At 41.2% G+C, this 16,996-nt stretch overlaps 1 protein-coding gene across 2 annotated transcripts in view; it reads left to right on the top strand.

Moving 5' to 3' along the window:
- The first annotated feature begins 3,449 nt into the window (after positions 1-3,449).
- The window catches only part of FIGF (c-fos induced growth factor (vascular endothelial growth factor D)), a 38,352-nt gene continuing 24,805 nt past the window's right edge, over positions 3,450-16,996 (top strand). Inside the window, exons 1-2 of one of the 2 annotated variants that reach the window (XM_014960153.1) lie at positions 3,450-3,492; positions 4,112-4,258. In XM_014960153.1, coding sequence (XP_014815639.1) covers positions 4,169-4,258 — 90 coding nt within the window. In that variant the 5' untranslated portion in view covers positions 3,450-3,492; positions 4,112-4,168. Of the gene's footprint in view, positions 3,493-3,564; positions 3,878-4,111; positions 4,259-16,996 lie in introns of those variants that run through there. The other variant, XM_014960152.1, reaches the window with a different exon arrangement.

Below are 16,996 nucleotides of genomic sequence, written 5' to 3'. Positions count from 1 at the left end.
CTGTTACTTTTGAATAAAAACTCATGTGCTTAAAATATTGTTTAATAAATTATACATAATGTTTGATTTAAACTTATTTTCATCCGTATTGTTCACCCATTTGAGACATCACTGTTGATCAATATTTGAAATAGACTTTACTAAATTAAACTTTTAAGCTTTTCTTGCCAAGGGTTGACTCATTGCCACAATAGTAATCTATTAGCTGCTCACCCACAGGTGACACAAATATTTGAATTCTCAGTTCATTACAGGATATTTAGCCTTGTTGATGTCAATAGAGCTGCTTATTCAGTTACAAAAGTAGTCATGTAAATAGCCATGTAAATTTTATTTAAGTAGCTTTTTATACAGTGCTAGATTTTAAATACAAATCCAAGCCATGCACAGAACTGAGCAGGTGGTTCTACAATTGCAAACTGAGATAAAACAAGAAACTAGAATGTGAGTACTGTTAACTTGTGTTCATGTTTTAAATGAAAACATGTGTATAGTCCTAGGAGGTGTCTGGTCAGACAGCAAGTCTGTTCACTGCTGTTGCAGGCAGCCTGCAATATAATCTCAACATACTTCTGAGCTTTGAGCTCCAATGAAAAAGTATTTAAATTGTTCTCGGTGCAGCAGGAGGTGGGAAGACTGGTAAGAAAGCTGTGTGAGGAGCAGGGCTGAGATGGCGCTGGAGGGAGCACTGATTCGTAGCCTCAATTGGAGGAGAGAGACAAGAGCAATAGGGAGAACCATGGGGACAGAGATGAAAAAGCTGTTTCCCAAGAATCCATCATCGGAGTTGCTCTGCTGTCCTATCAACTGATTTCTCTTGCTTTGCCTTTGCTTTCACTAACAACTTTGAGCTAAAGTTCTCTGCAGCTAACAAAAGGATTTTTTCCTTCTTTGCTAGCCTTTGTGTCTGAGTCCTAAGGGAGAGCCTGGGTACTTTTTGTCTTCTGCCCTCAGCATCTAACTTGTTCTTGTAAAGGAGTTGGATTCTGTGCCTGAGGGTCAGTTCAGTCTTCCTGCCAAAAGGCCCATGGAAGCCAGAAATGGGTGAACTTTTCTGATGAACAGTTTGCATTGAGAAAGATGCAAGTTTGGTCTTTCCAAATGTATTTGTAATTCAGAGTCAAATTCGGTAAGTAACAGCAATGAACTAAACCATAAAATATTACTGAGGTGTTTCCCTCCAACATTTCCCAAACCAACAGCCTTAATTTTTCTAGTTCTGGATTGCTAAGAGTCCCTTAAGTACAGTTTGTGGGTCTCACAAGGGCAGAAAGGCAATCGTGGGGATTGCCTGTGAGGCTGAGAATGTGAGAATTCTTGGGTTTGAATGGCTCTCCTTGATTTAGAGCAGAGACCTGAGCTATGTTCTTGTTCTCAGCAATGTTCCTTGCTGACTTGCAGAACATACCACCACAGGTGCTTTTCACTCTCCCCCAGTGAAGCTGTTTTGCTTCGTGTAAGCAGTTAAACACTCGCTGGCCTGACGGGAGAAATTCCATAGCTGGTATTTAAAAACCTCAGTGCTGCTCCTGGGCTTTCCCTTGCCTCTGCCAACTTATGAAGCAGAGAGGAGATGCCTGTGAGAAGGACAGAAGCAGTTCTGGCTGAGGGCCGGAGGGAAGGCTTACTCCAGGTGCCTGGTCTGGCTGGTGAAACTCTGCACCGGCCCTGCCAGGGGAACAGAACAGCTCATCCCTGAACTGTGCTGGAGACAGGCTGTATAACTATCCCACCCACCAGGCTTCAGGGCATGAGGGCATGTATTGCTTCTTGCCTGTTTTGTGAATATGGGGCTGTGTTTTAAATAATGATCCCATAAATGAGAGATGTTGGTGTCTGGATACTCCCTCCAGTTAACTAGAGGTCAATAGAAAGTTATTACCATGCAGTCCTGAGAATATAGTGGTTATTTTCTTTGTTTGATCCCTTATGCTGAAGTAGTGGACTTGAGGCTAAGCCATATTCATTTATTTTAGCAGGCTTTCAGCTCCTGCAAGGAGATGGGTATTAGTATCGGGAGGGAACATTGGACATTAAATGTGGTCAAGGTGATTGCACATAAGCATTAGATTATATGTAGATTATAAATTAATTTAAAATGATGAATGAAACAGTTAAAGTATGTTAATGGTAAAACTACAGTAGAGACACAGAACGTCCCTTGTAGCCTGGGGTCTGTGAAGCTGTGTGGATGTCACTGGCAGCCTGCGTCCAGGGAGAGAAGCAGGTACACACAGAGAGAGAAGCTTTTCCACAACCAAATCAAAGAGATTAAATTCCTGTTGTCCTTGTTCAAACCAGTGTGGGCTGGGTGGGTGAGGAAGCCAAAAAAAATGAGAAATAGATTGCTTTCACAAAACAAGTGGCAAAAGACAAAACTACAAGAAACAATACAATTACATATATGTTTTAAAACATAATGTCTCAGTTAACTGACAACAGCTGGAAAGGCTGGATTCAAATAATGTTCTCAAATGTCCATTTGTGATGAATACTTAAGAAAAAATTATGCAAGCTAATGATAGTTACAGAAGCATGACTTGTATTTAAGTGAGCTACTGCTTGGATGCCAGAGGTAGGAAATGAGTGCTCTGAAATATTAGGTATGTGACTATTTTATGTTAACAACTGCAGAGTTTGATTCTGCAAACCCTAAGCCATGTGAGAGTGGAACTACTCTCCTGGACAAAACATGAGTACAGCAATATCGATTTAACATGCATAATTATCAGACCCTTTGTCTATATTTTAATTTTAAATGTTAGATCTTCATTTTGGTTTTAAACAGTTTTGAGAAATACCCAGTGAAAACGCATGCCTATCTTGGGGAAGAAATAATGACTGTGTTTTGCTGCAGTAAAAATAGATATTTTTTTTTCCATTTATATCCGTAGCTTCATGAGCTTTCATTAAAAAAATCAAAATCCTGTTTGTTGTCAAAGATAGCTTTTAACTTTCCTTTTTAAAATCCATTCAGAAAACCCTATGCCACTTAAGAGAGAACACATGAAAGAAAGTCTGCCTTTCTCTTTTCCCCTCCTGCAGCACTGCCAAGCTCACACTGCAGCATTCTTTCCTGGTTCTCTTTGAGAAAAATATATAAATCTAAATTTAAAATCTATGAGGCATCCCTGATCAAAGGATTTTATTTTCTTGTCAGCGCCTTTTTTAACGTACTTAAAAGTATTACTATAAACTCCCCAGTTTATTACATCTATTACAATGTAAGTACTGTATAGATTTGCTGCGCATAACAGTGTCCGTAATAGACATCACAGAGAATGCTGCAGTTTACTAATCACAAGTTTTATGAAGCTTTGCTATCTATTAATTAGCATGCCTCAAGTTCAGTAGAATGGAAAAGTTTTAGGGCCCAGATGAAGTATATAATCAACCCTTCCCCCCCCCCTTTTTTTTTTTTTTTTTTTTTTTAAGAAGTAACTTAAAATATGTGTGCTGTGTAAGAACGTGTGCTGAAGTTTCATGTTTCAGGTAATCTTCTTTAAAATAATGGGAGTCTAGATTGCATCAGTTAGTTTAAAAACTGCTATGCTATTGGTAGGGACAAAATGGGATTAGAGCCAAAATTTGACTGCATTACTGCCAAAGTCTGTATCAGATTTAAGACACATGCTTCTGCAAGCTTCCATGAAGGTTGTGAAAAAAGTTTTAATACAGAGTTGGATTACAGCTCTCGAGCTCAAAACATTGGCCATTACACTACCATCTTAAAAGGCTGCTGTAACACGGAGCACAGAATAGAGCAGACTTTTTACATTTTCTGGACCACAGATGGATTTTGAATAACTCTTTGTGTCTTCATGGAAGATATATTAACTTCATTAACTGGAATCTATATCTGATCACTTCTGAGCGTGTATGTGTAAATATACAGATACATATCTATTTAAATCCTTATCATGATTTTCTTTTAAGTGTATCTAAAATCTGCTCTAAGAAATGACATTCTCTAGATGAACTTACAATTGTTTTGAGCAGTAAAGAGCCAAATATTTACTCTCATATGTTGGAATCCTTTGTGAGTTTATAAGAGAAATTCTGGAAGCTTTTCTTTTCTGTATTACTGATAGAGAAATGCATTTTGAAACAGACGCCTCTAGCTGTATGACGACGACTGCGTAGTAACCTGTGGATTTTAAACATCAGAATGTATAAACCGTGGGCAACTGTGAATATTTTCATAGTTTCTTTTCTACATCTGCTGCAAGGATCTGAGTATGAGAATGGATCTGTGAAGGTAAGTGATCTTTATTGCCATTCTTAATAGTTCAAATTGCCAGAATTACATACATTTAATGTGCAAGGTGGAAGTCTGTTTGCTGTTTTGATATTTCAGTTTATTTTGTGATGGTTTAATTGCACAGATGCTTAGCAGCCACAAAGGAAAGTAGGATTTATAAAGAAGTTAAATCCATATTTGCTGTTTAATATTTATATCTTGTTACTAGTTATTATTAAGTACTTGTTGCGTACTTGGTTCTTAAGTTAAACTTTTAGTGTCAGTCATACAAAATAAAAGCAAAATCTAAACAAAAATGCAAGGCAGAGCATTTGGAATACTCTTAAATATACTTTTTAATTTCAGGCATTTATAATTGCAGGAATTAGTATCCTGGTACTGAAAATTTTCCTCTAAAAACACATGTTCATTTTTTTGCCAGAAATCAGAGAAGAGTTTTTCTTTTGTTTTATTAGGAGATGTTATCTATGAAGTTAAAATAATCAGCAACTTGTAATAATAGAGCACATTGCCTGGGAATTAACCTTTCTTCTGAATATAATACATGCAACAAAATTTAAGCTGAAACCTCACCTTGAGAGTAGGATTTTTCAGATCTGACTTTCTGCGACAATGTGAAAACATCCAGGACAATCAGTTAGAAAAATCAGAACAAAAACTGGAACAAGTTTCTGCATGTGCAGCGTGTCCAAAAATGATTAATTCGGTGTGTGGTCCAGAACAAACTATTTGTTTTTCACTAACAGAGCAAAACAAGCTAATACTTTTGTTTTCAGTTCAGAAAACCTCCCGCTTGCAAGAGATGACCACACACTGGTCTGTGAACTGCACTGCATGTTGACCTGCGTTTTAGAAAAGAAACGCTAAGTTCTGTGCTTAATTGCAGACCCCTGTTGCCAGCACAAGAAGTTAGCAGCGGTGAGCGATGTGTGCCTCAGGATGACTAATGACTAACCCCTTTGCCTGCTCACCATTCACAGGCTTTTAATTTACAACCTCAGCAATCAGTGCTTTGAAGGCATTAGGACCAGAGTAATCAGTCATGTATACATTACCTTTATGGACTGTGGGACAAATCACTGGTTTCTTACATGTAGGAATCACTTTATTTAAATCAAAAAGTGCTTTCTAATACAGAATACTAACCGTTGTATAATTGGCAGTGATGAAATTCTGTTCTCACATGGGACACAAGTTTATTCACATAATAGTAAACCACTAGTCAGTCTTTGAATTAAATTTTGAAACCATATAATCCACTTTGCCTAGAATAAATGCAAGAGCTAATTTTAACTGGTTTATAGATCATTTACTGTGATAGCTTTGTCCATTCAACATATGTACATCTGTAATTGTTTCCATTGTAATTTGGCTACCATTCTCAAGAAGCCAGCCTAGCCACAGAGTATTTTATATAATAACAAATTACTGTTAGTTTCCAAGACTATCCTGAAGCTATTGTGTAGACCACACTAAAAAGGGCTGTGTTTCACATGCATTGGCTGCTGATTGACATAAGGACTGTTTTCCCACTTGTTCTGGCTCTTTCTGTGTAGACAGAGATTTTTGGCTAAGCTGTGAATTATTTTTCCTGTAATGTTTTACATATTATATTAGAGTTCTGGCTTGTTTTAGCGTGTATGACCTGTGGGCTTTTCTGTGTCTACATATGTGGATATACCCCATAAAAAATCCTTCATGTTACAGTGTTTAATGATACACAGGGTTATGCCTATTCTTACCAGTTGCACCTCAAATTGAATTTGCAGAACACAGAAATGATGTATTGCAATCACCTATCATACCTAATTTTTTTTTAAAGTTCTTTAAGGTCAATGACAGTATCGCCTGGATAAAAACCACAAGGTCAGGATGTGGGTAATATGCAATTAGCAAGACCCAAGAAGGGTTAATCACCAGCAACCTGCTCTTGCTCCATTCTATGAGTTCAAATAGTGAGCTCTGCCCAGGACACCCAAAGTTTTAAAGCTGTTAATGGTTTAAACCATCAAGTGGTGTCAGTGTGGTATCATGTGATAGAGTTTGGGGGGGCTAAGGATTTATATACTCTCTTATTGCCCTTCCGCAAATATCCTAATTAATGCTGTGAATATTAAAAAGCTTATGTACAGTTGCTGTGATTCAGCAAGTGTCTCTGTTGTGCTTGACTTCTCTCAACCTTTAAAAATGCCATGCTCTGCCAGCTGCAGGAGCCCCTTTTCCCCCAACATGCACACCAAGGCCGGTTGTCCTCTGCCCTTCAGGACCCAGCTCCTCCTTCCTCTCTCCATTCCTGACCTGTTCCAGTCCCAGCATTTGACCAATTTCCTCTCCCCTCTCGGACTCAGGATCTCAGTTTCCCTGTGGGGCTCCCATTCGTGTTCTTCATGTGCTTCCCTCCTTCCCACTTGCTTCCTCCTGGGTGGGGATGGTCCTGCTTCTCCCTCAGATCCTCAGGAGGTCTGTCCCAGTTCCTCAGAGACAGCACTACTGGGCTTTTTTGCTTTCCAGTCACGTCTGACCATGCTCCCCCCTTCCCTCCTCCATGCTTAGCTTCTTGTTTTGTCTCTGTGGTCAGGACTTCCTGGCTTTCCTTTTCCTGACCCCAGTTTCTAGATCTGGTCTTCCCAGGTGTTCTCAGCCTCCTTGGCCAGATCTTGCCCTCTTCCATCAGTGTTCATCTCCTTCCCAACCCAAAGGTAGTTCTGGCAGCTTCCCTTCCCCAGCTGCCCAATCCCCATGGCCTTAGGGAGAGGAAGGACAGGTCCTCTGCTCGCAGCCCCATAGGCTGGACCTGTGGTGGCCTGCACCCGTGTCCTGTTGCACCCCTGAATGGAGTGGGGTCAGCACAGGCCCCATCTGCTGAGCATCTAGCTGCTAAACCCTGGCAGGTCCCTGCTGTTCCTCTCAGAGGTTTTGACATTTGGGTGGATTTTTGCAGAGATAGCAGTAGACACATCTGGGCCAAGCGAGGTTCCTCAGGTGTCAAAATTTCACATCTGTGATCCACAGTGGGGAAACGCCAGATGTTTGCAAAGATGAGATTGCCAGAAAATGCTTTTTTCTGCACAGATAAAGAAGGATCTTCATCCTTAACTGCGGTCAAGACACTTTGACGGAGAAAGCAAAAAAATTACTAAAATCATTTTGAGGCAGACATCTGGTGTGGAAAGTTTCAGCCTGAACATCTAACGTCTTGGCAGTGTTATAAACAACTGGAAAATGGTCTCATGATGGGAAGCGGTGGGCAGCCTGGGACTGGGACAGCCTGGCCGTGCAGGTGTCAGGCTGGCCCCCTTGGCTGAACCCACCTCAAGGCTGGCGGCAGGCCCTCTGCCTCACACTCCAGTTGCTTGGTTCAGGATGCCAGCCTGACATGCAAGGTCCTCAGTGAAAAATTATATTTCTGCGTGGGTTTTCTGAAGGCTGAGCGTTATTATCATTACTTTTTTTTTTTTTTTTCATCAGGAAATGCTTTAAAAATGCCTGGTTGAAGCTTTGTCCTGACAGTCTCTTACATTTTGGAACCCCTCAACTAGGGAACCGCAAACTTCGCCATCTCTTTTCCTGTCTCTCCCCCACACATTTTTCCTCTCCTAGAGCAATGACAGACACAGGCTACTTTTTCCAGAATTTTAAAATTAGATGCAAAGAGCTATGTCCTATATTCATCAGAGCCGAGGCAAATTTTTTTGCCAAGAAAAGCCAATGATCTGTCAGAGTTGCTCCTGCCTTCCAACATTAAAACTGCCTCTCTAATGAGGCTGCAAGGTCTTGATCTCTGAGAATTTAAGTCTCCTCGCTCCCTGCCCTATTCTGCCCCGCATGTTATTAATAAAGTGCTGGAGGGAAGGCAAGAGAAAGGGACAACTGGTAATGCCCAGGATTCACAGCTTTTTTTTTTTTTTTTGTAGAGGTCTTCTCCCCATGGTGAACCCTCCTCTGGTTCATTACAGAGAAATCCACAGCTGATAGGCCTGAGGAGTATCACAGAATGGTTAGAGTTGGAAGGGACCTTAGAGATCATCAAGTTCCAACCCCTCTGCCATGGGCAGGGACACATTGACCTAGAAATCTGCTTTCTGATCAGAGGACCGAGGGGTTAGTTATGCTTAGCCCTGGAGCTAAACATGGCTGCTCTCTGTTACATGCCCTTCTTTTCCACAGCTAAACCTTTTTTACTTCTGTGCTAAACATCAATACAGCCTTGAGTGGTCATTTTAGCTGTAACAGATCTTCGTAGATTCAACAGTCTCACATTGCCACTGTGAGCTGGACAGAGGTGGAAACTGCTTTCCAAAAACAGCTGGTGCATAGTCCCTGTCTGCTGGTGAGCAGACAGCACTGTGCCATGATCCTCGGTCCCTGGACCACCTAAGCGGAGAATGCTTTGCCCCTGGGAAGGCATAGAAATACTGGAGAGCCATCACGCCCTGAGCAGAAGGAATTGGGAAGCTCTTTGCATCTCTCCCTTCCTAGAACCAGCTGCAGCCTGTCTGTCTGTACAACCTAAACAAGCAGAAACCTGCAAAGAAACCTAAGCAGCGGCTCTGGACATAAACTTGTGTTCCTGCAACTACAACTCTGTTTTTCAGATAGATTGACACAGCTCTCTAATAACTGCTTGCAAATGTTGCACAGTTTCTAGAAAAGAGAGATTCTAACAAATCTTATATCTCCTGAGTTATCTTCCTGAAAGGCAACTCCTGGAAGTACAGCAAACTGCTCAACGCTAGAAAAAGCAACTCTAAAGGATGTTGGAAACAATTCCTCTGTTTAAACTAGGCTTTTCATCCTCATATCCAACTACCTTTCAAAGTTAGCAAACTCTTTTAAATAAATATTATGAAACAGTGGTTTTTCAGAAGTGTTTTATTATCCCAGCTTTGTCACTGCTGCTTTTGATTCTCCGTGATTACCATCTCTGATAGGCACGATAAGGCAAAACCATGTGAAAATGTATTTGCCACATTCCTGCAGAAATGATCATCTGTGCTATTCCTTCAGTGGTGGGAAGCTATCGGGGAGGTTGTGAGGAAAGCCAATTTGTTTTGACTTATCTGCTGCTGCCTTGACAAGGTACAGTGAAGGATAAGAGAACAATTCCGTATTGTTGTTATGCCACACGGCATCCGTCCTTGGCTCTTATCAATTTGGAAAGGAAACTACTAATACACAGCTACTTTATCAAGAGCAGTTCTTGCTCATGAGAAATAGTGAAAAAATCTCTCCCAGCTGCTGTTCCAGTCCAGTCCACCTCAGCTACCACTGTAATAATCAGAGCAGAGCTCTGAGAAGTACATCGGCTTCAGATGAATGAGATGCAACATCTGAGCAATTCATTCTATTAGTCAGCTGTTTGAAATGAAGACAATGCTAATTGAACTTTGACATCAGCTGTGGCTCACATCTGAAACTCTGTGAAACCAAAGAAAGCCAGGAAGGCAGGCTCAGAGGGCAGTGGAGCAACTTTCTGTTAATTTGTGGTCACAAGGCAACCAAAACAAGCAAGCAGCTCAGGCTCAGTTAGTGTTGCTTGTTTCTGCCTTATGCCTTGTGCTTTCTTCCTCACAGGCATTTGTGATGTTTCTAACTACTGATGTGGTGGTACTGATGGAGGCTCCCACAAGAGGCAAACAGAGAAATAGCCTGCTTGAAAATGGAAAAAAAGTGGTGCAAACTCTGGCTTGTGAGACCTCTACTGTTGCCTCTGCAAATTTTATTCTGATCATTGCTGTCCCTACTCCAGACTAGAGCTAAGTAAGGTTTACTTGTGTCTTATCTCCTGTAGACACCATATCAGTATATGCGAAAAATAAATAAGGCACAATTGTTCTAGGTGATAACTCATTTATTCATATTCCCATTAAAATGGTTATCACTAAATGACTGGGATCTGTGTTTCTTTTATACTTTTCTCTTAGGGCAAGTAAATCCAGTTACAAAACTGGCTATTGCTGTTTCTTGGGCTTGGTTTTGAGATGTAGTCCCAGGATTTGCTGGGGGGATAAAATGACCTTGCTGCAGGGAAGATAACTCAATATAATACCTTTCCTAAAGAAATCCTTATTTCTTAGGAGTTCCTTATATCTCCCACTATGTGCCAGTCCCTTATCTACTTCTCCCCTTGCTCCCTCCCTCTCCAGCATGTTTTTGAAATCTTCATAATCCTTGTTGGGATTTGGGGAACATGGGCAATATGCTATGTGCCCCCAGTACAGCTGCAGAGATTCCATTTGCCCATGGGAAGACCAAGCAGAATTTGCTCTTTTTTTGATGTCCTTGTGAAGGAGCTATATATGGGCTTCTATATCAATGAGTAGCAGAACAACTAAGCAGGGTATTTTAGTTTGCTGGCATTAAGTAAAAATCAGCCTCCTGAAGGACATCTGCATTTTTTTTTCTGGTTGCCCCCAAATGTGACTTAAACTGTGTGACCACTCAGCCTGTGGTAGAACGCCATCTAGGGTCCTTACCGCTTCAGTAGAGTGATACTGAGTGCAAGGGACGTGCAGTTGAACACATGGGATTTGGCAATCCAGTGTGGGTGCCACATGGGTTGGGAAAGGGGTGATTGCTCGCCTTGTTAACAGGATGTCAAGACGGCTTTGTCTGAGCCATGCTTTCAGACGCTGGGTTAGTTTTGAGAATTCATTGTCACTGGGTGCAGCGTGGTCACTATGTGCGTGTAGTTGGGGAGGGAATTCTGTTTGAGTTGGGTTGAATTGCAAAAAAGTTGCATCGTGTTACTGTCTCATATGTCATGTTGCACGTAGAGAATGTGCCATACAAACAGGCAGAACTTTGCACTTTAATTAGCAATGTGACTCAGAAACCACATTAAGATACTTTCCTGCACTGCTAGGGAAATATTACTTAAGAAAAATTACAATTCCAGGAAAATGTGTGCATGTGATTGGGGTAACATAAGTTCATTCAGTATTGGCAATAGCTTTGCTTTGTGAAGTGACATTTTGAAACCTGGCTGTCCAATTGGCTAGTCACACTTCCAAAACATTTCTTAAAGTGTCTTGGGGCAAACCCAGAAACCAATGAAAGCACTAACTGAAGGAACCTTCATCACATTAAAAAATACTTTGAAGTATTAAAGGAATACATACTCGTCTGGTTTCATTCAGGTGTCTGTTACTGAGCCATTCCAAAATCACTTTCCAAACCCCAGTGACTTCCAAAGAATGGACAAATATCAAAAGAAAGTAACTACAGTCTGGACATGCTCTTTGTAAACATATATAATATGCTATTTTTGACACACGTACCCTGTCACAGTGTTAGACTACACCTAAAATTGTGTACAATGAAGTAAGTGCTGCGTAATGTTTCTAGCTGTGCTCTGTACTCAGCATCACAGCTGCCTGAACAGATTGCAGCAATGCAAGACGTTATGAACAAGCATGGAAGTAGAGGCTCAGAAAACATGCTGTAAGACTCCCAAAGCTGTCAGCAGCATTCGGGATATATTACTGAGTTAATACCCTGGATGTTTATGACAATCCATCTGTGACCTTTCACTGACCAAGCAGATATACTTTGTGTGATCGCCGTAGGAGGGACCTAAAGGAAAACTCTCAACGTAGATGACTGGGCTTGAACAGAAAGAAACTTCACACCTTAGCAGACCTACTCTTTTCTTCCATCCGCACATCCAGCTTCTCCACCACTGCTGACAAAATGATGCGCAGTGGATGTTGTTACCTTCAAAATCACATTTCAGCTGCTGTGAGGAGCTTTCCCACGAAAGCCAGAAGACCTGACTATGGGAAGAAATATTTGTTTAAAGAGAGTTGTAGTTGATTCTCAAAATATTTGCTGGCTGGAAAAAAAACCTGCCTATTTTCATGTAAAGATTTCGCTGGCTAAAAGCATATAATTGTCAGAGGTATTTTGATAAAATATTATCAGTCTCTGATTGCTTTGAACATGAAAAAGAATATGAAATATTCTGAGATTTATGCTTTCACAAAACCATGTACAATTTTGAGGTTTTCAGTTCTTTGCTTTGCTTACTTTGGTTCATTCAAACCATAGATACAGCAACCAAAATATCTCATCTCTGAGGATTTTGATAATGTAAGCATGCTACTAAAGTGCTAGAAGTTTGATTTGTTTGCTGTAGCACCACAAAAGATCTATTCTAGTTCAAAGAGCCATAGAAAATATAAAACAGCTGCTCTTTTGAAGCCATAGGGTAGCTAATATGATTTACTTGTGAAAACATAACATCTTCAGCTAAACTAGAAGCTGTTTTATCACCACCTCGACCACTAAGTTTAGGAAACGGGTAATTAAGTTTCCTGCCTTCACTGGAAATAAGGCTGGAGCCCAAGGATACCAGCTCCCAAGGAAGGGAATCTGAAGAGGAGTTTTTCCCATGCTGAACATCTGAGGTGAAGCAGTCTAGAAGTTGCTTCTCCTCCAGTTTTGAGTCTTAGTCAGATGACTAGGTTTTAGTAAAAGAGGCCCTCAAACTTCACATCTGTGCAGTAAGAAATGTAACAGCCTCAGATTAATGTGTTTCTGTCAGCTCCCTGCCTCCCCATACAATACCTGGTCAAACTATTAGTTTTACCATTTTATGTTCTTCCCGTGCCCACAGTATCATATCTGTCAGTCCTCCTTTCTGTGCTCCACCAGTTCTCCACTGCTCTTCTTACAAGACAGGGCCCTATGCAGTTTCTCTTTCAGCAGCCATGACACAGGACCTCAGGATGAAGTGGTGTAATCACACAGTCACCCTTTCCTGAGAGGATGCATGGCCAAGGCCAACACTCTTTGAGGCAGACAAGGGAGAGGTTTTGCCTAGCTTGTAGGTGGGGCAAGTAAAAGTATTTTTCCTGTGCCTGCTCTTCAGTCCTTGAGCTTTTTCTGGGCAAGCAGGCACTGATGAGGGTGGAGAGGTGACCACTCAGAGTACCATTTCCTCTGCAGGCACAGCGGGAGGAGCTGTCTGGGTGTTACAGCCAGGTGATGCATGTCTCAGGTATGCATTTTTTTGCTGGTGAGAGTTATATGGAGCCTCCCTTTGATGCAGTTGCAGAAAATGTTGTAGTAGTGGGCACAGCTGAAAATATTTGCAGGCAAATCAAGGCATCAATTTTCTGAGGGGGCTTTGGAAAACAGAGTTTTCCCGGTACTTTGCCTCTGAGCCCCAAAACCCCAACTTCTTTGACTATCATATGTCTGATACAACCCTAGGGATTCTTAACTGTAACACAGTCTGTACTAATTTTATATTCGGGGAAAGAATTTTGAGGCTGCTTTTAACCTCATAAAGAAGAAATACAGTCCAATTGCATATCTTTTGCTACATACTTGGACAATCTAGCTATATGCTTTCAATACTGTTCTCACTGGAGAAAGCACCCTTTTAAAAAAGTGGAAATCTGCCTCACGGGACCAAAACTTGTCCCCACCAGAAACAACATGTCCCTTCAGGTTATTAATGCTGTAACTGTGATGATCAAGTGAATGTTCAGTCTGGATAAGGCAGTGCACTGAGAGAGCCTGGACTTTTTTCCAAGTATCAGAAGAGATCTGAGTATTTGTTTAAACAGTCACCATTTGAAGGTGGAATGAATTACTACATGCTCCTGAAACTTCATCCATGCTCCTGATAATGATGGCAAAGCCTGTAATAATCACTGAAAAATGCCATGACAAGCCCATCTGCTTCAGAGAACAGCATTAGTTGGAAATCAAAATTTCTCATTGTTTTGTCTCTCTGGTCATGTTCACTCTAATTCAAAATAGGTTATTTGTGCACTAATAACACATAGACAATTCCAGAGGGGATACAGCCAGAGATGGGACTTCATCTATCAAAAGTTCATAGCAGACAGAGAATCAAAATTCTGATTTTATTGCAGCTGTTGAAAAGTAGATGTTCTTTCCTCAGAAATGAAATACAATGGTGATGATAAAATTAGTGCAAACTAGTATGTGTCAGACATGTGGCAGAGTTATACGCCTCATGCTAGATGTTTATAAGGTGATGCAGTTGCTTGTTGATAAGGCAGTAAGTCACTCCTGCAAGCCTGATGTTTTCAAGCTGCAAAAGATTCACTATTTTATTGCCCGTTATGCAACACCCCAAGGATACAAAATGCTGTATTATAGACAATATTTGTTATGATAAAATTTGGCAACGGTTGAGCTGCTGATATCTCAAAATCATGGCCCCTCACTCTGAGAAATATTTTCTGTGTTTCCTTGGTACTGTCCTTGGATGAATGCCTTCCTTTGTTTTCCATTGTCTTTAACTTTGGTTGTAACACCGGGTTAGGGATCATCTCTTTATCTTGTTTTACACCTGACCCCATACTCTTATGAGCCAGGATAATGCCAAAAATACTACTGATAACGATGAAAATCCTCAAAAGGAGTTCCACTTACTGCAATAACTCTACACAAGCGTGTCATCCTCACTAGGACAATGGTCGAACAGGACACCTTCAGACAACGTGTAGATCTTTGTGTTGTCCTCACAATGGCAGGAGCTGCCCTGTTTTCCTGCCAAGAGAGAAAGGAACTCCCTTGCAGTTCCCAGGCCACATCAGCTCACAGTCTCTGTGCTGCTACCCACAGCACGGCTGGGCAACTACCCCATGGATTTGAGGCAGGGAATGAAGTACTTTCCTCTGTCGAGTCAACTGCCAGTGATGGCCTTCAGCCAGTCCCAGGTCCTTCAGGCCCTGGTGCAGTTGCTCTTCCTGGCTGTTTATATTTGTGTACCTGAGAAAAATCGGCTGCTGCCCCTCAGACATTGCCTGTGCTTTGGATAAGGAGAGGGGATTTAATCTCATTTGACTGCTCTCGGTAGAGTGGGATTCAGGTCAGCCAAGTACAGCTGAGCTAGTGACCTGCTGAGTCCTCCTTCGGTGTCAATGGAGAGAAAGAGGCAGTTTGGAGGCATAGTTTATCAAACAGACTTTAGAATGAGATGAACGTGCACCTGATGGACCCATTTTTCTCTATTAACTATAACACGTGTCTCAGATAACTAGTCCATATTCAGTCAGGTGAATGATACCCATAGGATCAGATTTTTTATTATTTTTAATGATTGTGGGGTAGCAGGGAGCTGTAGGCATTCTGTTTCTGCATAGACGACCCTATAACAACAATCAGCTCATATGCTGTTGTAAAAACAATTTGGGGAATGCATCACGGAAGAAAAGGAGGTTATTTTCAGGTGTAGCATACACAGCAGCAAAATTCCTTGGTATTTTCATGTGGTGATGAATCATATCCTGAGTATTTAAACAGGTTTGAGTCTGGTTCTGAGAACAAGCCTTCAGGCAGCACTGGAGTAGGGGCAGCTCAACTTCTGGTTGTGTCAAGTCTTTGTCTTCTACATGACTCCTCTTGAACTGAATGCAGCTGCTACTGCTGTATGAAGCACATGACACTCATATGTGTTCAAAACGTCCTCATATGCTGCCAGTACTCTTTGTCCACGTCCAAGTGCCTTCAATTTGTGATGGAATCCCCCTCCATCCCCACCCCCAGCCCCAGACTGGCTAATTTTGAAAGATTTACTTTGAACTTAGCTTAAACCTGTTTGGCCATTTTTGTGATACAATGGCATTAAGAGAATCATCACTCTGCCTTATGCAGCTACACTCTGTTTTCCCTGGCAAAATAAAGCTATCACCTTCTTTTTATTGCTTAACCTCTGGGAAGATGGATCATAAAATAGTGCAAGGTTATTGAGAGGTTCCTTAATCATTTGTCCTGGCCTCAGACACAATGATAATGTTGAAGATTTCCACTGGCATTCATGCAACACTTACCACAATAGTATCTGTGACCCTAACTCAGAAAAACATTCCTTTTCAGAAGAGATCTTACACATGTGTTTAGCTTTAAGCAGAAGTTTGTGTCCACTGTGGATAAGGACTGTGAGGTTGGGGCTTAAGGAAAGTAGTCATCTGTGTTAGCTTTTTGGTTCTGTGGGTGTGTTCGAGTACAGAATCACAGAGTAAAATGCAAGAAAGAGTTTCCTCAGGCTGACCAAAATATGGATTATGATCGACCTTTTTTTTTTAACATTCTCATGCACACAAAATATCGTTTTGCATGATATTGCATCTGTTCTCAGAAATAAAAATACTGATAGTTACTGATGGCCTTTAAAAGAATTAATTTTGGGCCCTAGGAACGTGTTTATGCAATAAATCCTCAAATAAACCTAGGACTTTAGTGGGCCTTCCTTTTACTATTGCATTCTACAGATCCGTCCTCCATTGTTCAAAATATCTCCAGAATATCCTGAAACACAGCAAAGACCACCTGTGTCAGGCTAAAAAGAGCAGCAGATACAAAAGAAAAGGGGTTCTGCAAACATGGGTTCGGTTGACTCACTCAGACATCAGTTCGAAAGGGTAGGGTATTTTTCCTTAGGCAAGAAACCTAGGAGCTTGCCAAGCATGGAGAAAAGGTGCAAAGTGTTGAGCTGCAGCACCTGACAGAAGATTGTCAGTAGTAATTCTCAAGAAAGGGCCCAGTTCGAACAGTGCAGACTATGTGTGGGATTGTGCATCTGTATGACATGATGCATAAGCCAAATATTTGACTAGCAGAAATCAATGGGGTAATGAACTCAGTGTCTGATTTAAGCTCGTGTCCAAGGTGGGAAAGGCCACTGAATGTATCACTGCTTCTTCTCTTGTTCTTTTCCAATGCTAACTACTTTCAGGGTTTTTCTGGCATCCG

The sequence above is a fragment of the Calidris pugnax genome, unplaced genomic scaffold (assembly GCF_001431845.1).
Source record: "Calidris pugnax isolate Ruff unplaced genomic scaffold, ASM143184v1 scaffold188, whole genome shotgun sequence".
Lineage (NCBI taxonomy): Eukaryota > Metazoa > Chordata > Aves > Charadriiformes > Scolopacidae > Calidris > Calidris pugnax.
This window is presented reverse-complemented; position numbering and strand designations above follow the sequence as displayed.